The 24123-nt window shown below is 37.6% G+C and overlaps 1 protein-coding gene across 1 annotated transcript in view; it reads right to left on the bottom strand.

The window, feature by feature from the left end:
* The window catches only part of adamtsl3 (ADAMTS-like 3), a 38973-nt gene extending 16138 nt beyond the window's left edge, over positions 1-22835 (bottom strand). Inside the window, exons 1-3 of the mRNA XM_077742432.1 lie at positions 22702-22835; positions 8733-8846; positions 282-409 (exon numbers count right to left, since the gene is read on the bottom strand). Of these exons, the coding sequence (XP_077598558.1) occupies positions 282-409; positions 8733-8846; positions 22702-22761 (302 nt within the window). The 5' untranslated portion in view covers positions 22762-22835. The remainder of the gene's footprint in view (positions 1-281; positions 410-8732; positions 8847-22701) is intronic.
* Positions 22836-24123: the final 1288 nt, after the last annotated feature.

Consider the following 24123-nt stretch of genomic DNA (forward strand, 5'->3'; position numbering starts at 1 on the left):
ATACTTAAGAATGTCTGGTAATTTTGAAAAAAGCGGATGACTTATAGCATAACAGGATTTAGGAAAACCCCCATTCTAGCATGTGGGCGGTTTACTCGCACCATTTGGTCTATTGTTTGGGTTTATTTGGTGGAACTACTGAGAGGGGGAGCTTATGTCATTGTAAAGTCTAAATTATATTAAAAAATACTCTCTGAATCGTTTCAAAAATACAAATTAATCTTTCTTTGAATCTACAATATCCTGAAAGCTAAATATAGCACCGTTTGCATTGAACTCACCTGGAACTCAAACAACGTCTCAAAGAATACGAAGCCCCGCCTCCACAGGTGCGAGAACATTCACTCCACGAACCCCAGGCGTCCCACAGGGCGTCTCGGTCCTCCTCCGAACGGGCCGTCCTCGAACTCTGTACATCAAGAGAGAGGTCAAACGTTATACCGTGTCGCCAACGTGCTGATTCGTGCTGTATTTGGCAGCTGGTTTTTAGGAATATTACCACCTCATCCAATGTCAACATGGCCGGAAAGTGAATTTTTGCGACAATCTGCATCTCAAAAAGGTGGGCGGCGGGTTATGTTTCTTTCTTTTGGCTTGACGATGTCATTGGATGACGGTAGATGGTGAGAAGAAAGGATGGCTTAGCTGCCATGCTTCAAAAAACCTGCCGTTCTCAATAAACGGCAAATACTCGGTGAAATGGAACTAAGACCAGGGACGGCTCATTCGTTTCTCTGGCGGGAGTCGGAATGTGGCGGAAAAGACGCGGGGTGCAAACACATTCAATAAAATGATCTGCCAGTCACTGGAGGATTTAAGCCTGTGAAAAAGGAAACTGATGCAAAGCCAGGAAAGAGAAAATACTATGATCATTTTGCAGAAGAACGTAAATAAAATGGTGGACGTTGTGAACTTGGTGAGATATCAAAGCATTTTTGTAGGAATTCTCATTGTGGGATTTTGATAGGACGCAATCAAAGACTCTGGAGAGGTTTGCTTGGAATTGCATCATTTTAACTAGTTTTTTCTTCATTTTTTGAGTTTTTCGGTTCTTCTGTTCTTCGGTTCTTCAGTTGTTCGGGTCTTCAGTTGTTCGGGTCTTCAGTTGTTCGGGTCTTCAGTTGTTCGGGTCTTGAGTTCTTCGGGTCTTCATTTCTTCGGGTCTTCTGTTCTTCGGGTCTTCAGTTCTTCGGGTCTTCAGTTCTTCGGGTCTTCAGTTCTTCGGGTCTTCAGTTCTTCAGGTCTTCATTTTTTTCTTCAGGTCTTCTGGTCATCAGTTCTTCAGGTCTTCAATTCTTCAGGTCTTCAGTTCTTCAGTCCTCCACTCCTTCAGTCCTCCAGGTCTTCAGTCCATCAGTTCTTCAGCCCTCCACTCCTTCAGTCCTCCAGTCCTCCACTCCTTCAGTCCTCCAGTCCTTCAGCCCTCCACTCCTTCAGTCCTCCAGTCCTCCACTCCTTCAGTCCTCCAGTCCTTCAGCCCTTCAAAAACACGTGTTTGTGGGCTGTTGTCAAAGAAAGACAAATCCGACGCTAGCCAGAGAGACGGCGCTACTTTTCACTTTGCACTTCGGCCAAGTAGTCTTCCAATGTTTAGATCCACTGGAAATAAACAAGACTTTGCTGGGCAGCCTCATCATTTGCTTCCGTTTGAAATCCAATCAGAGATTTTTGCGGTCAATGGGCCAGCCAGGAGAACTTGGAAGGCTGGTAAGAGAGAGAGAGAGGGAGAGAGAGGCGAAGACAAGAGGGATGGAGATGGAAGCACTCCCCTATTGTTCTCCACAAAAGCAGGATAATAATACAGACTCCTACCGGGAATTGGAACCAATAACCAAGCATCTCGCATGTCCTTTTGGCTGCCATTGGATCCGCCGGAGCACTTTTCGAACCGACTCTTACCCGATGAGTAAAACAGAGCAGACCGCTGGCCTCCTTTCCCATGAAGTAGGAAATGAGCAAGGGTGCCGGAGCTCACTGATGGACAGATTCAATACAAGTCACCTGTCCTAGATGGTTCATAGTACACACTGGATCTTTATGACATCTGTTCTATCACTACATCCGAACCAAAATGGTGGCTTTAAGGGAGTTTTTTCAGCAAGAAGGACCCCCCCTGGGTTTGACCGAGTAGTAGAGGGTAAATAAACAACACCATGTGACATTTAAGGACGCAAATAGTAGAAGAAAACCGGGAAAAAAGGATATGACAGTACCAGGAAGAGAGTAGTCGTCAGGAGAAGTAGTTTACAAGCTGTTGAACCCGCCATGACTTGATGAAACCTGCAGAAGACGTTTACGCGCCTCTTTTAGGTCAAGCTAGGCGTCCGGTCTGCTTGTAGCCTTCTGTGTCAGTGTTCCTTGGGTAGAAACTCGAATTCAGGGGAGGGTATGGAAGAGAGGGAGGGATGGAGGCAGGGAGGGAGGAGTGTATATTTGTATGTGCAATGTGAGGAAGGGGAAGGGGGGGTCCATGAGTCTGGCAGAGGGGGCAATCAATATATGGGCTGTAGTCAAGCGTGCAAGTTCAGAAAATTGACTTGGAGGCAAAGGTAGTATTTCACACAAGGACTGACATTGGACCGAATGCCGAATGTCTTCTTTCGTGCCCGAGTTTGCCTTGGGAACGTCCAAAAAACACATGTGGCTGCCAATCAGTGTCAGGTCTATCATGTGACAGTTACACCAAGAGTCTTTCATAACATCTGGCATGTTGGTCGCCATTGATGTAGAGAAAGTAAGCCAAAGGACGGGGGAAACAAGCCATGGGTCGTAAACTAAAGTACATTTCCCGTATCTGAAATGGTGGAAAACAAAGAGCCGTAAAGATTTGAGTGCCAGTTTGGGATGAAAATAACTCAGATTGGACTTTAAATGTTCCAATTGCCGTATTTTCACGACTATAAGGTGCACTTAAAAGTCTTAAATTTGCTCCAAAACAGACAGTGCGTCTTATAATCCAGTGCGCCTTATATATGGAAAAAATGAAAACCAAAAACGAAAAACCAGCACTGTTGGATATTAAAAAAACACAAACGCCTGAACTGAAACAATACTGTTAAATATGCAGATGCCATCTTAGTTTACAACATCTTCTATCATATAGCTCCTCCCCCACTGCAAGATTTTATACAAAAAAATATCCAAAACATCAACAATGGCTGGCTCTAGAGGTGACTGTAAAGTAGTGAGTGCTTCATACCTGGAAGTCAATAGCAATTACCATATTTTCACCACTATAAGGCGCACTTAAAAGTCTTACATTTTCTCCAAAATAGACAGTGCGCCTTATATATGGAAAAAATGTCATTCATTGGGAGTGCGCCTTATAATGCGGTACGCCAGAAAATTAGCATTTAACGAGACAACAGACCACAAAACTGCTTGACCCTCACTATGGCGCCAAAGGATCCTTTTTATTAGCCTTGTGCCCCTTTAATTCCATAACACCTCTGTTTGCTTTCAGAAGAAATCCTTCTCATATTTGCAAGTGTGAAAGTACAGAAAATAAACGGCGGCTTTTAGGCTTGACTCGGCTCGGCGTTGCCAGAAAAGGACATGAACGTGTTTGATTGACAACCTGTTGGAAGTGGTCCTAAACCACCAACCGTTGCCAGAGATGTGTTAATTAAAAAAAATCTATTTCGCGCAATTATAAGGTGTATTTGTAACAAAAAATAAATGATGACTGGATCAAGGGTGCGGCTTATATGCGCACACGTTTAACAGCGTTGCTATTCTAGTAGATTTTGGTTAATTAAGAAGTACTATTTGTTGGTTATTTTGTTTTGCAGTAAGAAAACAACCATGACATAATAAATTGCCTACTTTTTATGATATTGACCGTAATAATGTAGTTTTGATTCACAGAGTATCTCATAAATACCATGTGCGATAATTTACAGAGCATTTTTATAAATGGATTAAAAAGAACTGGATTTAAAGCCCTGAATATTCAATTTTTTATAGATCTAAAACAAGGTTTATTTTAATTTTTTTAAAATATATTTTTAGATTTTACAAAATAATTTTTTAACTAAAAAAACACAGAAAAAATGGATTAAAAAATTACAATTATTGATTTAAAAGGGGAAAAATCAGGAAATTTAATCCACATCATATTTAGATTTTTTCCTAATAAATGGATTAAAAGAACTGAAAATGAAAAGCCACTCATTTACATGTAGTATGTATTTTGACTTTTAAATTCATAGTATGGCTCACAAGGAATAACATTGGAAAATATGAATTGTTTATGACTCTCTTCGTCAAAAAGGTTGGTGTAGAGGAACCAAAAAATCCCATCTAAGGTTTCTTGGATGTCCTTGGCTAAGTCTTGGCACTACACGGTTCGGTGAACTCCAATTGTTACTGCTAAGTGTTTTTTCATACACTGTGTTGGGTTAGCAAACTGATCTCTAGAGGCTGTTGACTTGAAGTCGTTGGCCTGTTAGAATCCCCATTCGTTTCGACCGGGAAAGGTTGGCAACGAATGGTTTGGGCTTCTGCATGACTTGCTCAGACAGCCGCTGTAATCTCCAGTGTAAGCAAGAGTGTTATCCTGGCTGTAATTACCTGCTGCTGAAAGATCCCCCACCACCCATGCGGGGTCCAGTTTGGGTTAACCACTTGGCACCATTGTTGATTTAGACTTAGATATCCTCTTTAACTGTTAATAGGACTGATTTATTCCAGGGTATCCTTGCTAGTAGTGTAACCTATATTAATTAAAATGAAAAGTATAGATGTATATTATATTTCCTGATTTTCACTCTTTTTAAATCAATAATTTTTTAATCTATTTTTTCTGTGTTTTTAGTTCAATTTTTTTTGTAAAATCTAAAAATCTATTTTAAAAAGCTAAAATAAACATTGTTTTAGAATTATAAAAACAGAATATTCAGGGATTTTAATCTAGTTCTTTTAATCCATTTAAAAAAATATATATATATAAATATTATATCTAAAATGAGTATAGATGTATATTAAATTTCCTGATTTTCCCCCCTTTTAAATCAATAATTGTATTTTTTTAATCTATTTTTTCTGTGTTTTTAGTACAATTTTTTTTTGTAAAATCTAAAAATATATTTTAAAAAAGCTAAAATAAACATTGTTTTATATCTATAAAGAATTGAATATTCAGGGCTCTTAATCCAGTTCTTTTTAATCCATTTATTAAAAAAAAAATCTAAATACTATAAAATGATCCACAAATTATCGCACATGGTATTTTTGAAATACCCCATGAATCAAAAGTACATTATTAGGGTCAATATCATGAAACCCATTTATTTTTTCATCCAGTCTTACATATCAATTTTTTTTTCAATCCGGAAATGCCATATTTCTCTTCAAAAAAGAAAAAACCTGCATTTTAATCAATCACATAACACTCCACCTTTATATAAACATCCGACTTATATTTTAATAAAGCTGAGATTTTGGAGGAAATGCTCACATTCCAAAAATGGTCACGATAATATTGCCCAAATTATCAACAGTATTTGAAACATTTATTTATGACATAAACCAAATATATTTGACCTCATTTAATCGGATTTAAGGTTGGATTTTGATAAAGACTCTCCTCCAAAACTGGATAAACTCGCCAGGTGTGTACTTACTGTTATTATTTCCATCTCCAAATCATATTACGCCTCCAAATTTGTGGTCAAGGTCCAAATTAGAACCTAATCTGATCAAATTTTCAGCCATTAATCAATTGATTGGCATGATTAAGCCTAAAACCTGGGCAAACTAACCAAACCGTTATTTCCCCCTCCCTCGCATTCTTTGGAGTAATTGCGATAAGGAAGGGTTTGTTTGGACTGTAAAGTGTCGGGCAATTATTTGCGGCGCCGGGGGGGTTTTCCAGGTTGGACCACAAGCAAACCAACAGCATTCCTTTGGAATTCTAACCCGTGACCTCACTTGGGGTAACGACTGGGGAGATGAAGGGCAGAGTGATGTTTTTGGGTGAGTTAGACAGGTTCTAAAACGGCGAGATAACGGAACGGTCTTATTTTTGGAGGTTTATTTCATCTAGAAATCTTTGCTACTAGGTACTTTTAAGTCTTGATGTTTACTCCTGAAAAAAAACAACCAGGAAATTTAATATACATCTATAATCTTCATTTTAATTTGATTTTAAAACAGAAAGTGTCATCACAGCCCTTGTACGTCAACCGACATAAATCCACTACCCACAGTTCAATGGCACAAGACCACAAACCCAAGGGTGGTCATACGGGTTGCCAGGTATTTACCCAGAGCGTATATTGACGGAACAAACACACAGATGATGGAACGTGCCAAAGAGCTAACGCCACGTGGCTCAACACCAAGACCAGCTTCTATCCAAACAGCAGCTTGTAAATATACACGTCTTTGTCCAAGCAAAGCCGTCCCAAAGGTAAATACAGACTCAAGAACCATTCCCTACTTTCAATGCCATCATTTTTTGCTTTTAAAATAATCATTCCAGATTTATTCTAAATAGAATTAGCCGGGTAAGGTTTCCTATCACTATTGTGAAAGGGTTTTAAGGAAAGTTGACAAAATTTGGAGTTTTTTTGTCCAAACCTTGTGTTTCTGTCACAACAAAGAAAATGGAAGCCAAAACTAACACATGTGCTAAGTTAATGAAGATAAACGAAGTGCATAATTGCTTGTGGAAGACGCCAAACACAGCTGCTATGATTACTCAGTTCTCAACTAACCACGAGAATACGAAAATGGCACCAATTTAGCCGAAAACATGCAAAAAAACGTATTTTCTCGCATATCGTATAAATTTACTTTACTTACTTTACTTTGTACTTTATATTTTTTACTTTAATGATGAGTGATGAGTATGTTAATACTTTAGTCCTTATTTTCTGTTGATGTTTCATATGCACTGTTAACGGATGCACTTTTTTATATGTATCGTATATATTTTAATATTTCTAAATACATTCCTTTACTTACTTGACTTTGTACTTAATACCTTTTACTTTAATGATGAGTATTTTAATACTTTAGTCATTTTTTTCTGTTTGTTTTTCATATGTACTGTTAACGGATGCACTTTTTTATATGTATCGTATACATTTTAATATTTTTTAATACATTCCTTTACTTACTTTATATTGTACTTTATACTTTTTACTCTAATGATGAGTGATGAGTATGTTAATACTTTAGTCCTTTTTTTCTATTTGTTTCATATGTACTGTTAACGGATGCACTTTTCTATATGTATCATATCTTGTGCTGAGACAAACGTATTTGCAGTTTAGACAGTAGCTGTCAATCCATTCAGTTTTTCTCTCCCACATCACTTATCTGCTACAAAAAAAGGTATCAAAAGAAATTGCCTGAATTGCTATTCATTGGATACATTTTATCTGAAGAATCAAGACTAAGAAATTCCCTGAATGTAAAAAAAAGCTGGATTTCTTTCCTAATCCTCACTCTTACTCATACACATCAGCCAAAACTTCACTCATCAGACCCCCCGCGTACTTTGAAGAACTTTGCCAATGAATGCTGACATACGCAGCTGATGTAAGGCTACGGATCAGAAAGCAACCGGCGGAAAAATCAGGAAAAGCGCAAAAACGTGTCGCACTCCTTCCGCGGAATGAGGTAAAAAGTGCAAGCCGGGTCAACCTAATGCAACTCTGGCATTTGAACAGAAGTCAAAGCAAATATTCATCGGAGTCCGCGGTCCGCCTCCTGGAGCGCTTGCTAATTAAGCCGCGTTTATCTTGGCCGGGAATCCAGCTCACGATTGAACCGAGATCCAACATGGACTCCGAGACCAAGTGAATACTGAAAAGAGTCACTAATATGGCTCCTGGGAGTCTGAGGCCTGTATAGGTTAGCATGGTGGATGGTGCCAATGAAGACTTTTATGGGGAATTTACCTAAAAAGTAGAATATGTATTAGACATATTAAAGCAGGGGAGTGGCAGACTCGGGTTGTTTCGCGGGTTGTATTAACGTCAATTTGGTTTCAGGTGGGCTGGAGCATTTTAGATATAATATTTAGATTTTTTATTTTATAAATGGATTAAAAGAACTGGATTGAAAGCCCTGAATATTTAGATTCTTTATAGATCTAAAACAATGTTTAATTTAGATTTTTTTAAATATATTTTAAATTTTACTAAATTATTTTTGAACTAAAAACAAAAAAATATTGATTTAGAAGGGGGGAAATTGGGAAATTAAATATATAGCTATACTTATTTTAGATATAATATTTAGATTTTATTTATTTTATAAATGGATTAAAATAACTGGATTAAATCCCTGAATATTCAATTTTTATAGATCTAAAACAATATTTATTTGAGCTTTTTTAAAATATATTTTTAGATTTTAACAAATGATTTTTGAACTAAAAACACAGAAAAAATGAATTAAAAAATGACAATTATTGATTTAAAAGGGGCAAAATCAGGAAATTTAATATAAATCTATACTCTTCATTTTAATTTGATCCTAAAACAGAAAGTCAGCACTCATGATTTACTTTCCTGGGCCACACTAAATCATCCGGCGGCCCAGATTTGGCCCCTGAGCCGCCACTTTGACACCTGTGTACTAAGCGAACAACAACAACACATTGTCATTTGCTTCCCAGGACAGTAGTTGGCATCGAACTCAAGGTATACCGGAATGAGCTAGCATTTCCACAGCAGCTAATACAGAATATATAAAAATCCAGATTAAAATACACTTACAGGGTCTTCAGGTTTCTGGCCGGCGTAATGGGGTGCCTCGTCAAGTTGATCTCGTCGAATTAGAGTGAACTCCCGGATGAAAACGGCATCTCCATCACTGGCCAGCACGAAAACCTGCAAAATCATCACCGGTTATTCTACGGGTAACAAGACCATACAGGACGAACGTGGATCGAAGAACCACGAAAAAATCGGCACAATCGGTTTCCGTGGGTTGTTTAAATGGTGAGAAAACTGTCAATTATTTAAATGTTCTTTGACAGGAGAAACATGGGAAGGATGTGATGTCATCGGACAGAAGAAAGTATCCCCAATCGTACGGCGAAGATGGACGGAAGGAATGTTGGACAAGGCCCATTAGCAACGCAGCAGGACCCGCATTCTCCAGGATTGAGCGAGTAGGGGGCCCACAGCTGCTCTTCGTGGGTCATAAACACCCTGCAATGACACGGGTCAACTGTTTTTGCCAAGTTCAAGCAAAACAAGTAGAGACCACGCCCGTCAATTGCAATCTCAATGCACTGGGGGAAGAGTTTCGTCCAATCCAATTGGACGATATTAAACTCAGATCATAGAAGAACTACAGATGCTTCCCTACTTACAAACATTCAATTTACGAACAAATCGTACATACGAACATGTCTGCAAATTGCGTTTATGTCAAAAAATGTTGGTAAGTTCGATTTTGTATTGCCTTTTTCCGAGTAGTGCTTCTTTCCACCACTAATACCGACGCCTGGCGCTGTGAGAACTCAGCTCACCCAGCATTTACCTTCCTCTACACAGTTCGTTGTAGTGCGTGACGTATCTCCAGTGCGCAAAGAACCTTTTACATTTCTATCATTAAATATCTGGTGCATCCATTATTCAATATGGTTGGTGAAAAGCCAAAGGCTGAAAAGTGAGGGAAGTGCAAGTAGGAGGCAAAACCATTTCATTTCAAACCAAAGTGGCAATAGTAAACAAGATTGATGCATGTGAGAAAGTGGTGAGCATTGCACGGGAATACAACTTGAATGGTCCCACCGTCAGTACCATTTATAAACAGAAAGATGGAGCAGCAGGACGCAAATATTGAACGTTGTACAAAGGTTGTAAATCAATTAAATAATGCCATAGAGTGCTACTGCATCATTTATGATGAAAACAAGAAGAAAACTGTGCAATTGTCATTAGATAGCTTCAGTTTCTAGTAAATCTCTCACTAATGTATGTATACAGTACTGTATGTATTCCCTCTATTTTATTAAAAGTTTTTATAAGTACAAACCAATGCTGGTTACTTATACCAGCCTTAAACATACAAATACACATATATAAACCTTCAATATACTTATTTAGGCCTTCAATATACTTATTTAGGCCTTCAATATACTTATTTAGGCCTTCAATATACTTATTTAGGCCTTAAACATAAATTATAATACATAATATAGCACTGAATCAACTATTGTAATATTCTCATAAAGATGGCATGAATAACCAATAAAAATGAAGAAAAATATTTACTGGACATAATATAAAACTGAGTAATTCAACACAGGGGGTGAAAGAGAACTGGATAACTCATCTATCCAATTCTAAAACATCCATCATTTTTTATGATACTTGTCGGCGGCCATTTGTCTTCAACTATCGGCTAGCATTTAGAACCGCAAAGTACTAAGCCGTAATACAAACGCGGAGTAAAAACTATAATGTTTTTACCGGCTGGACTCTCACCTCACTATAAATCATGTTTCATCATGGCGGACCCTGCAAAAAAAAACACGTTTGAATAAAGAGTGTAACATAAGCAAATTGCCGAATTCCTGAGGGATTTGAACCCACCTGCAGACCATGTGTGTGTCCACCATAGTCGGGGTTCTACGAGCTGATTATGTGGTGGGACAACGCAAACGAGGGACCAGTTAAAAACCACCCGAGACGCCATTTTAAGAAGCCATCGAGGCGCTTGGGAAAATAATCGAAAGGGATTAACCACTTGCGTTAATCACTACGCCAGACGCAGTGCGGTTATCCCGCGTTTACATTTTATGTAGGTTTTGTTTTAATGAGGCTCTGGCAGCTCAGAAAACGGGGTTAGCCAAAAAAAAAAATCGGACACTGGGGGCGCTTCAGCCTGGCTTTCATGTGTGGCGGAGGAAATTGACACCTTAGGTTCTTTGTTGCCTAAAAGTGCATATCAGCGGCAGGAAGTCATGACAGGCTGACAACGGTTCCCACGGCGATGTCCGTGAAGGCGTCGTCTTGCCGTTTCCTGAAAGGGAGTCTGTACGAAGACAGGCTTTTAGCGAGTAATGTTACTACAAAGGTTTTAAGGAGGTACAGACGCTGACCCTACTTATGAATGAGGTAGGTTCCGAGTGCTTGCTCATAAGTTGAAAGTGTTTATAAGTTGAAATTGTTCAAATTGAAGTTGATTCAGTGCTATATTTTGGATTAGAGTTCATGTTTAAGGCCTATATAAGGATATTGAAGGTTTATATTACTGCATTTGTATGTTTAAAGCCTATATAAGTATATTGAAAGTTTATATAAGTGCATTTGTATGTTTAAGGCTTGTATAAGTAACCAGCATTGGTTTGTACTGGAAACAAACATTTAATAAACTGAAGAGGATACATACAGTACTGTATACTTACGTTAGAGAGATGGAGAGATTTACTAGAAACTGGCTGAAAGAAGCTATCTAATGACAATTGCAGTTTTCTTCTTTTTTCATCATAAACAATACGGTAGCACTGTATGGCATCATTCAATTGATTTACAACCTTTGTGCAAGGTTCAATATTTGGGTCCTGCTGCTCCATATTTCTGTTTATAAATGGTACTGATAGTCAAACGATTCAAGTTTTATTTCCGTGCAATGCTCACCACTTTCTCACACACATCCAGCTTCTTTATTATTGCCACTTTGGTTTCAAATGAAATGGCTTGCCTCTTCCTTGCACTCGAACTTACGAACATTTTTCGACATAAACGCAATTTGCAGACATGTTCGTATGTACCATTTGTTCGTAAGTTGAATGTTCATAAGTAGGGGAGCGCATCTGTCCATTTGCAGATGTTGATTTGGATTTTCTTGAAGGCATTTGCATTGGCTTTGTTCAGATTCTCTTCCTGGGGTGCATGCTGGAAGGCCTATCACATACGGATGGATTTAAGGTTGGGAAAAAAAAGCAGGGTTGTTTTCTTGACTACTGACTCCAGCTTTGATTGATAGCCTTGGCCTCACATTTAGCGAATTGCAGCATGTAACACAGGCGGGAGATTATGTAAGAATGTGAAACTTAAGCAAGGGTGGACAAATCTGAAGTTTAAAAAAAAAAAAACGTCTCTGTTTTTGGCTCCAAATCGACTCATCCATCATTTTGCTTTTTTTTTTTTTTTAGCCAAACATCGCTTTATAATGTTTTGAAATCAAACAGAGGAGGGCAGAGATAAAGCAGTTTGTGGACATTAGCACTAGGAAGATCATCATAAATCCAGAGGCGGAGCCAATTCGCTACAATGACGTAAAGGCATCTGTTAGCTCGTATTAAGCAATAAATGCTACAAATCATTTCTGTGACAAAAAAAACATAAAGTTCCACTGATTTGACCATGTTTTTTGGGATTCAAACCGTTTTTTATGAGGAGATGGGTGGGTCCAAATGGATTGGTCGTCAAAAAACGAGTTCAGTTTTTAGCTCTGTTTTTAATTGGAGTTTCTATTGAGTTGAATCTTGAGTACTTCAAGAAATATGGAGGAGTTTCTTCTCGAGTTCATACTGACCTGAAAGATAACGTTTCTTTCAAAATGTTGCCTTGAAGACACACCCGGCTCTCATTAATTTGTTGATATATTTTGTTAAAAAGAAGCTCCAATTGGCAATCATGACGGGTCGTTTGAATACTTTAAAATATATTTGATCATTGAGAGTGAATATCGGCAGTCTTTCTAGTTTTAATGGACTTGACGTCTTCAGTTAAATACTTCTAGGCCTCAAGCAACAAAATAATGAAAGACCAGGAGGACTACTGCTACTACTACTACAATCACTACAACAACAACAACAACAACTACTACTACTGCTACTACACCTACAACAAAAACTACTACAACTACTACAATAACAACAACAACTACTACTACTACCACTACTACAAGAACAACAACAAAAACTACTACTACCACTACTACAAGGAGAAGAACAAAAACTACTATTACCACTACTACAAAAAGAAGAACAACTACTACTCCCACTACTACTACTGAAAGAATAATAACAACTACTACTACCACTACTGCAAGAATAATAACAACTACTACTACCACTACTACGACAAGAACAACAACTACTACTACCACTCCTAACAAGAACAACAAAAATTACAACAAGAACTACTACCACTACTACGACTACTACCACTCCAACAAGAACAACAAAAATTACAACAAGAACTACTACCACTACTACAACTACTACCACTCCAAGAAGAAGAAGAAGAAGAACAACAACTACTACTACAACTAATTTTACACAAAAAGGCAAAAAAAATCACAACCAATTCAACTCAAACAAAGTTACAGTTACATGTGCCATCACAATACAACTTTTCTGTAAAATCTACAGTTTCCCACTCAATGCCAGACCACCCGGAACACTAATTCAGTAGTACCAGTGGAAAAAAAACTGGACCAAATCATGCCCATGCTCACTGAAAGAAATTAAATCTCAGTACAGTGAAGCCAGAACCACAAAGAAAAAGCAACCTGTAAATATTCCTACACAAAAAAACAGTGTCAGCTAGTAGAATTTAACTTTTCCAACCACAGAATGCCCAATTAATTAAAACCATTAAGCACCTTAACAAGAGCTTACCAACATGCTGCATGACAATCCTTAATCAGTTCGGTTTCCTGATCTGGAACACTGCTGCCATTTTTGTTTTCCTCGTTAAGAATCAACAAACCACCTTGTGCTTAGAGTAACACTACTTCCTGATTCTCATTACCCTGCTATGTTCAAGTACAAAACGGCATTCAAACACTAGAAATGTAGAAAAATTTAACACTTTTTCATCATATCCGAAGCTTTAAACACTTGTCATTTGTTTTATTTAAAATTAAAAATTAAATAAAGTATGCAAGATGAATTTATAGCCACCAAAATGATGTTTTGTCAGAATTATTTAGTAGAACTGATGTTCTTCACAAGGTGGCAGAATAGAAGCTACTGAAATATTCCCAAAAAAATATGGCAGGATTCTCAAGGCTAGCTAAATAATTAGATTTGGCTCTGCTTAAACACCAATGTGTTCCGCAATAAGAACGTGTTTGTACAGCTGGAGCAAATGCCCAGGGTCATCTTGGTGGGGAGGAAGTTTTGGCAAGGTTGGGCATAACTACAGAACAACCCGGTTAAGGAATCCCTGGCTTCTGTCCTCACCCTTTTTCCAAAAACAAGCAGGTTAAACTCACCCCAGCTCTCGCCGTTTAAGCACTTAAAACCGGACAGAAAACAGGGGAATTTTTCCACAAAACAAGTATTGATTTGGAGGAACTTTTCAGGTTCTCTCTGATTGTTCTTTTGTGGATTTCTGATGTTTTTTTGGGCCTTTGCAGGGTTCTTGAAGTTGGTTTAGGGGGCATTTTAAGGTTCTTTATTAACTCATTGGCTGACATTGAAGGCGCTATTTAGACAGGAGGGCGAGGTGGGACTGGACGTTTGGTCGCCGGTCTTTTGGTCGGCGGTCAAATGTACTTAGATATTAAACAGTACTTAGATATTAAACTCTCTCTCTTAGATATTAAACAGTACTTAGATATTAATCTCTCTCTCTAAGATATTAAACAGTACTTAGATATTAAACTCTCTCTCTTAGATATTAAACTCTCTCAGTTATTAAACTCTCTCTCTCTTAGATGTTAAACTCTCTCTCTCTTATATATTAAACTCTCTCTCTCTCTCTTAGATATTAAACTTTCTTAAATATTAAACTCTCTCTCTTAAGATATTAAACTCTCTCTCTTAAGATATTAAACTCTCTCTCTTAGATATTAAAATCTCTCATTAATATTAAACTCTCTCATGAACATAATTTTCAGAACTAGCTTCAACAGTAAACTATCTGTCACCATTTGACCTGCAACCAAAAGACCGGCGACCAAACATCCAAGCACTGGGCGCAGTAGTCCCCCCCATAACTCACAAAACATCTATTTTTGCAGCCCCTATTGATTAGTACATATACCATGTATGAGCTACAAACTGCCCGTCAGGCAGAACAACCCCACGGTCCGGATCGAACCCGTTTTTGGGCCGATTCCAGACCGGGGTCCGAACTTTTGACACTTTGAGGTCCTTACAAGACATGTCCAGAAATCTCCTGCAGTGTTAGGTGGTTCTGGTACATCATAGTTTTCCCCCCCAGGGCCGGATACTGTTCCTATCCAAAAACATGGACGGTCCAAGAAGGCCCAAGCACAGAAGGCCTTTCTAAACAAGGGAGAATTATGAATTATGACAACAGCTGGGTGTGCCTGAAGCTGATGAGACACTAGTGTCCGATCTGCCTGGATTTTCTTGCGTCATTCAGATAACTTGGCAAGTTCATGTAGGGACAAACGAGATTGGCTATGGGACAAACCATCACTATACATTGACCTGTTTTTTTGGGATATTAGTAGACATGTTAGAATATTAACAACAAGCAAGTCAGCATTACTAAACTAAATCTAAATCTGAATCGTTTGCCAAATAGGTCTCACCAGCTGCCAAGATTTTACTGTTTAATGAACATGTTTTCGCTGAACTCGCAATTACATAAAGTCAGCGGGCATCATTAAAGTTTAATATTAGCCCCTAACCAAAGGAAAAGACCATTCTTGGCTGATTTATATGCCAAGTACTGAACACCACCCACTTAAATATGGTGGAAATTAACATTTAATGGCAATATAGTTGACAGTATCAAGATATGGTTACTATGAAGCAGCATGGTGAAGAAAATGGCTAAAAAAATCGGACTTGTCAACCATTTTTGATCCAATTTAACTAATAATTTTATGTTGTTTACACTCACTCACGGGAAGAGTTCTTTAACGTTGCCCTACAGCATTCTATACAACCCGAATAATAACATTTACCACATTTACTCACATATAAGCCGCCTCCATGTATAAACCACACAGTTAAAATTGTTGAATTTGACAATTTCTCACGTGTAAGCCGCCTCCTGATTCACAATTTTCACTTCCACATTTATGGTTTTAATACTAATTTAGTACTAATGTCTTATTTTGAAGGGAACATCTTTAAAAAAAACAACGAACATAGTATTTCTGAGATACTGTATCAATCAAAAATTGTAAATAAGTTAATAATTCATCCAGTAATGTTTGTTTTCTTACTGCAAAACAGAAAATAACCAACATATAGTAAATGTTACTTAGCCGACATCTACAAGTGCGCATATAAGACGTACCCTTGATTCAGTCATCATTTTTTTTTTTGGTACAAATAAGGCTTATCTACAAGAAAATACAGTACATTAAAAAAACATATTCAAGACACATTAACTTTCACGACTGTGAACCAGACGAAACATTCCTTTGTCAGTCAGAATCAAATCAAGCATTCCTTTCTTTACAAATGAAATTAATTGCTCTTGGCATCAGCGCAATGATTTTTCCCTAAAATATATCCAAGTCCTTCTTCCCTTTTCACCAAAATAGCTCAAATCCAAGTGCTTTTCTCCTTGTTTGTCATCTACAAGTTAGACAACCAATTCCGGCGCATTGTCCACACGCGAGACTTTGTTTTTTCCGTCCCCTGCGGAGATCCCAGCTCGCAAAGTCATCGGACGCCGGTATGCAGCGGCGAAATTCCACAGTGGCACTTGAAATTTAACGCCACGCCAAACAAAGGGCGTCAAGGGAGTTAATGCCCTGAAACAACAGCAGCCAGCGGGTCCATTTTTGATTATTTTTTATTTTCTTAATCGTCCTGGTCAAATATCCATCACCATTTGGGCCTATACCAGGGATGGGCAAACTTTTGGGCCCGGGGGGGCCACATTGACTTTAAAAATTTGACAGATGGGCCAGGTCAGCACAAGATACGATACATATAAAAAAGTGCATCCGTTAACAGTACATTTGAAACATAAAGAGACAAAAAAGGACTAAAGTATTAACATCCTCATCACTCATCATTAAAGTAAAAAGTATAAAGTATAAAGTCAAGTAAGTAAAGGAATGTATTAAGAAATATTAAAATGTATATGATACATATAAAAAAGTGCATCCGTTAAGAGTACATATGAAACATAAACAGAAAAAAGGACTAAAGTATTAACTCACTCATCATTAAAGTAAAAAGTATAAAGTACAAAGTCAATTAAGTAAAGGAATGTTTTAAGAAATATTAAAATATCATTTAAAAAAAAGATAGACGGGCTGTAAAACACCAAAAACAAATAAGAGTGGACACAACTACTGCCACTGGCTTCCACGTGACGACGCCATCTTGGAAAAAATAAAAAATAAAACTATTTAGACAACATTAGCGGGCCGGATTAAACAGCCTAACGGTCCAAATGCGGCCCGCTACCCATAGCTTGCCTATGCCTAGCCTAGAACATCTAGTGAGCCAGCAAACAATAAGAAAAGATCATTTAAAGTTCACAACCAAAGTCCAAAATGTCACCTAACAAAGCGTATAACCTCAGGTGGAAAAACGCCCATCAGTTTTTCCATGTTTTCTACAAATTCTGGTTCTACCAAATGTCCAGGGGGGGATTCCACTATCATTGCTAAGTGTACAATGAGATAGGACACACCACCCACACGTTCATCCAGACAATCCATCCTGATAACACTAGATGAAGCGTTTCATCCTCCCACTTCTCCATTTCTCACACTCAAATCAAATCTACTTTTCCGACCCCCCCTTTTCCACTCAGCATGGGCCTTCAAGCCTTCCGCCCTATTTGTTTTTCAACCCGTCACGGAATCTGGAATTACCGCCGGTTGGATTCCCAGCCCTAGGACGCCGCAAGTTTATCTGCAGCATGTGCCAGACGTTCATGTCCGTTTCCTCCACTTGACCTTTTTTGCTCTACACGTGTCTTTCAAAAGGAGTCCACTAGAGGTCACCTTCAAGGTCCTGGGCCTTTTTGAGATAACGTCAATTCCTTTGTCATTAAAAGGGAAATTGTATTTAGAAATAGTGTGGTTGGGAAAAACGAATGGAAAACTAGAGAAGTGTTGAACAAGATGTTTCAGCTCTTTGCAGAGGAGAAAGAATATGACAAAACCGGTTTAGTAGATTAAAAAAAGTATACAATTTGAATAAAATACAGGAAAAAATGTATACGTTGACAGATATGTTAAGTTGGTTTAGCTTTAAAGCCTTAAAACTCCAAGACTACATCACAGGTGTCAAAGTGGTGGCCCGCGGGCGAAATTCTGGCCCACCGTGTCATTTTGTGTGGCCCAGGAAAGTAAACTTTCTGTTTTAGGATCAAATTAAAATGAAGAGTATGGATGTATATTACATTTGCTGATTTTGCCCCTTTTAAATCAATAATTGTCATTTTTTTAATCATTTTTCCTGTGTTTTTAGTTCCAAAATAATCTTATAAAATCTAAAAATATATATTAAAAAAAATCTAAAACGAACATTGTTTTAGATCTATAAAAAACGGAGTATTCAGGGATTTTAATCCAGTTCTTTTAATCCATTTATTTCAAAAAAATCTAAATATTATATCTAAAATGAGTATAGATATATAATAAATTTCCTGAAATAATTGTCAATTTTTAAATCATTTTTTTCTGTGTTTTTAACTCAAAAATCATTTAGTAAAATCTAAAAAATATATATAAAAAACCCCTCAAATAAACATTGTTTTAGATCTACAAAAAACTGAATATTCAAGTCTTTTAATCCAGTCCTTTTAATCCATTTATAAAAAAAATAAATCTAAACATTACATCTAAAATAATCCAGCCCACTTAAAATCAAATTGACATAAATGCAGCCCGCGAACCAACCCGAGTCTGACACATTTTTCATTGTGTCCTCTAAAATGTCCACTCTGGCCTCTTTTAGCTTTAAAACTCTCCCAAGTACAAATTTCCAACACTTACATAATCGCATACGCACCTCCTACCTCGTCTCCCCTCTAATTAGCCATCACCCAGGGGGGAAGGGAGTATTAGTCGGGGGGTTACGAAGCCTTAGTTGTGATCTCCCCTCTCGTTAGCGCCACTCCCGAGCGCTCCCGCTGTAGTTCCTGCCCCCGAGAAGCGATCCGAGGTCAAGGCCGGGGCGTGAAAAATATGGCGAGCAGATGACGGCGCAAACAAGTGGGAATAAATCAACACAATTCTATTGTATGTGCGGAAGAAATGGATTCCAACAACAGGGATAGGTTGCCAGATCTGGATAGTTAGAAGCAAAACTGCAGGTGAAGGGAATCGAGCGACTCCAGACGGGGAAAAAACTTGTATAGAAATGTCAAAATACTCAGAAAGACATTATACTATAAGGCATATATGTCAAAGTGGCGGCTCGCGGGCCAAATATGGCACGCCGAATCATTTTGTGTGGTCCAGGAGAATAAATCATGAGTGCTGACTTGCTGTTTTAGGATCAAATTAAAATAAAGAGTATAGATGTATATTAAGTTTCCTGATTTTTCCCCTTTTGAATCCATAGTTGTCATTTTTAATAATTTTTTTCTGTGTTTTTAGTTCATAAATAATTTTGTAAAATCTAAAAAAAAAAAATATATAAAAAAGCTAAAATAAACATTGTTTTAGATCTAAAAAATTGAATATTCAGGGCGTTTAATCCAGTTTTTTTAATCCATTTCTTTTACAAAAAATCTAAATATTATATCTAAAATGAAGAGTATAGATGTATATTAAATTTCCTGATTTTCCCCTTATTAAATCAATAATTGTCATTTTTGAATCCATTTTTTTCTGTTTTTAGTTCAAAAATAATTTTGTAAAATCTAAAAAATATATATATAAAAAAAGCTAAAATAAACATTGTTTTAGATCTATAAAAAACAGAATATTCAGTTCTTTTAATCCATTTATAAAAAAAAAGGAAATATTATATCTAAAATAGTTCGGCCCACGTGAAATCAAGTTGACAATACCCCCCCCCCCCTGCTGTAAAGTCGCCCTCTACTGGCAGCTAAAAGGCCACACGCCATGTTAAATAGTAGACTAGAGGTATTCTGCATGGTAAAAAGTGAGAAAAATGTAACTAAACCTTAAAGAATGGTTTCCTAAAGTGGAATTCCCTGATATTAAGGTCAAGGTTCCAGCTTAACTCGGCCGAATTTTCCACCAAAGCATCTCGAAAAAGCGAATGGTGGTTCCTCCCAAGCTTGACATTACAAACGCACATTTTTTAAGCAATGCCACACTTTTGCAGCCACCGCTCCAAAGACGAAGACCAGATGGCAACAATAAGAGATGAGAACCAAAGCTTTTTTTCTAACTGAAAACAGTCTTCCTTGTTAGCACACTCCAAAAAACTCGCTCGGTCCATCCATCACTAGACCAGATGTTCCGTTAACTCCTCGATATTAATTTACTTTTTACAAAAACTCTAAAATTCAGGACATCTTTGCCATCAGTTCTTCAAGCCAACTGGTTTAATCGAGACTTTTGAAAAGCTCAATCCTGGAGTGCCTGTATTCAAACGTTAAGTGGAGCCATTTCCTTGAATAAACAATACAATTTGTTGCTTTTTCTGGCCCACTTCCTTGGGAATTCCAGCCAGATCATTAAGTACAGGAGAGGAATTGTTAAGCAGTTGTTGTTGACATACTGTGAAACAAAAAAACCTGCAAGATGGACATTATTTAATCCTGCCAATCAAATACTGTATTTTCACGACTATAAGGCGCACTCAAAAGTCTTACATTTTCTCCAAAATAGACAGTGCGTCTTATAATCCAGTGCGCCTTATATATGGAAAAAACAGAAAACCAAAAACGAAAAATCACCACTGTCGGATATTAAAAAAAACACAAACGCCCGAAATGAAACAATACTGTTAAATATGCAGATGCCATCTTAGTTTACAACATCTTCCATCATTTAGCTCCTCCCCCACTGCAAGATTTTATACAAAAAAAATGCAAAACATCAACAATGGCTGGCTCTAGAGGTGACTGTGAAGTAGTGAGTACTTCATACCTGGAAGTCAATAGCAATAACCGTATTATCACAACTATAAGGCACACTTAAAAGTCTTACATTTTCTCCAAAATAGACAGTGCGCCTTATAATACAGTGCGCCTTATATATGGAAAAAAATGTCATCCATTGAGGGTGCGCCTTATAATGCGGTGCTCCTTATAGTCGTGAAAATACGGTATGTTGTTTTAGCCACACCCACAAATCAGGGTACGAAAATTGCTACAAACCATTAAACGTTAACTATTTTGGGTCCAATCCCACAAAGGGAGACTGAAAAACAGGAAGTATGTTGGCAGAAAATGCATTGTCAAGGCATTTTAGCAGAAAAAATAGCTACTTTACAAGGTCTTTACAAAGTAAATTCTTCAGGGAACATTTTTGAATGGTGTTAGAGCCTTTGTAAGAGTCACTTAAGGTATGCCATTATGTCACCCACAAAGGAAGGTCTATTCCATTTAGGGTCAAAGCTACAGGCCACTCGGCCCACATACACAAATCACAAGGAGGAGGACCTTCAAAAGACCAAATACACAAGTATAGACTCTCATTCTTCTTCACTAGAATAGTCAAGCAGAGATGCCGTGACCCCCAGAGGCTTGCCCTGGGACCACTTGTCCAACCTGGGTCTCTGAAGTTAAGCGTGAGGGTCATGGCGGTCATCTAAATGTGCTGACTCATGATTCCATTCGCGTACAAGGTGGTCGGATAGAAGTTACTTCACTGTCATGGTCAAAAAAGAACTGTCCCTTAAAATAGGAGTAGGGGTTTTTGAAATGAGTTACAGGGCCATAAGAAACTTAATGAAGGGAGTTTTGATCTTTTCAAGGTCAAAAAGACAAAATAGTATAAGACATATGTGTCAAAGTGGTGGCTTGGGGGCCAAATATGGCACAATGCTTCATTTTGTGTGGCCCGGGAAAGTAAATTAGGAGTGCAGAGTTGCTGTTTTAGGATTAAATTAAAATGAAGAGTATAGATGTATATTAAATTTCCTAATTGTCCCCCTTTTAAATCAAGTCATTTTTTAATGAAATTTTCTGTTTTTATTTCAAAAATAATTTTGTAAAATCTAAAAAATATATATCAAAAAAGCTAAAATAAACATTGTTTTAGATCTATAAAAAACTGAATATTCAGAGCTTTTAATCCAGTTCTTTTAATCCATTTATAAAATAAATATCTAAATATTATAACTAAAAAAATGAAGAGTATAGATGTATATTAAAATTTCTGATTTTGCCCCTTTTGAATCAATAATTGTCATTTTTTAATCAATTTTTTCCTGTGTTTTTCATTCAAAAATAATTTTATAAAATCTAAAAAATATATTTAAAAAAGCTAAAATAAACTTTGTTATAGATCTAGAAAAAAATTGAATATTCAGGGCTTTTAATCCAGTTCTTTTAATCCATTTATATAAAAAAAAATTAAATATTATATCTAAAATGGTCCAGCCCACATGAAACCAGGTTGACTATTGGAAACATTCCCTCATAACTATTAACGAAGGCTGGACCACCATGAGGTACTCAGATCAGAGCACCTGTTGCTTCCTCCTTTTGAGATCCACAATTTGGACATAATAACATCCAGCCTTGCCAATTAGTAGAATCTTATTAAGCCAACATAAGCTTAATCATGATAACCAAAATCAGTCCAAGCCAATATAAATGAACTAATACACTTTAATATTCTAACTCCAATTAAAAATCATCTTATATCTGGATTAATAAATCACTCTGGTGGTCTTACCTTGACCCAAATGGTGAACAGAACCAGTCCTATGGCAACCCAGCTGCTGCCCCCCGCCATCTCTCCCAAAAATCCTGTATTTGCAGACTGAATGGAGACAAGTGATCGCGGTTCTTTTCCCTCTAGTTGGCGCTTGTGGTAGTGGGTGTGTTTGCTTGTATGTGTGACAGCGTGGAGGGGGTGTGAGAGAGAGAAAAGGGGGTGTGTGTGACTCAGCTAAGCTAGGCGTCAAGCTCAAAAGTGGCGGGTGTAAAATGTCTGATGTAACCATTTATTTTACGGGGTAGGGAAGGGGTCTTGATATGTTCAGTCCCAGTGCGAACATGTACCGTATTTTCACGACTATAAGGCGCACTTAAAAGTCTTAAATGTTCTCCAAAATAGACAGTGCGCCTTGTAATACAGTGCGCCTTATATATGGGAAAAAACCGAAAACCAAAAATGAAAAAACACCACTGTCAGATATTAAAAAAACACAAACGCCTGAACTGAAAGAATACTGTTAAATATGCAGATGCCATCTTAGTTTACAACATCTTCCATCATAAAGCTCCTCCCCCACTGCAAGATTTTATACAAAAAAATCCAAAACATCAACAACGGCTGGCTCTAGAGGTGACTGTAAAGTAGTGAGTACTTCTTACCTGGAAGTCAATCGCAATTACCGTATTTTCACCACTATAAGGCGCACTTAAAAGTCTTACATTTTCTCCAAAATAGACAGTGCGCCTTATAATACAGTGCGCCTTATATATGGAAAAATGTCATCCATCGAGGGTGCGCCTTATAGTTGTGAAAACATGGTACTTAAAAAAATCCTGTTCAAAAGTTTTTTATACAGAGTACACAATTTGAAATCATCAAAAAACATTAAATATACGCCCTGTTTTCATTATTTTTCTGTCAATTTTAGTGCCAGGAAAATGGCTTCCTCCCATCCAATGGATTAACAGAGTCGTTTAAATTTTTCAGTCTGGATAAAGTGGACGTCCTTCTTTACGGAAGTCGACAAGTTGCAACTTAGCCTCTTTTAATTGATTATATTTTTTCTGAAGCTGTCAGCAATGCTATTAGAACTCGGGAAAGTCATCATCTACGTTCCAAGGGAATGTCAGACGTACAATGGCGTTGGTATGTGAGGTATGAGCCACCTGAATTGCTCCCTTACACGCAATATGGATTCATCTCCGTTAACGCCGCCATGGCAGGAATGTAAAAGGTTTATTACCCCGTAAGGAAAGGAAGACTGAAGTCTTGGTGGAGTCTATTCCTCAAAAAGTCATTCATTGGCTCTTAAACTTTGACCCCTCCTGACCCCACAGAATGAATAGTTTCCCACTGAGAGCAGTTAGCTTACCCGGTGCTTGGATGTTTGGTAGCCGGAGTTTTGGTCACCGGTCAAATGGTGACAGAGAGTTTACT

Source organism: Stigmatopora nigra, chromosome 20, assembly GCF_051989575.1.
Source record: "Stigmatopora nigra isolate UIUO_SnigA chromosome 20, RoL_Snig_1.1, whole genome shotgun sequence".
Lineage (NCBI taxonomy): Eukaryota > Metazoa > Chordata > Actinopteri > Syngnathiformes > Syngnathidae > Stigmatopora > Stigmatopora nigra.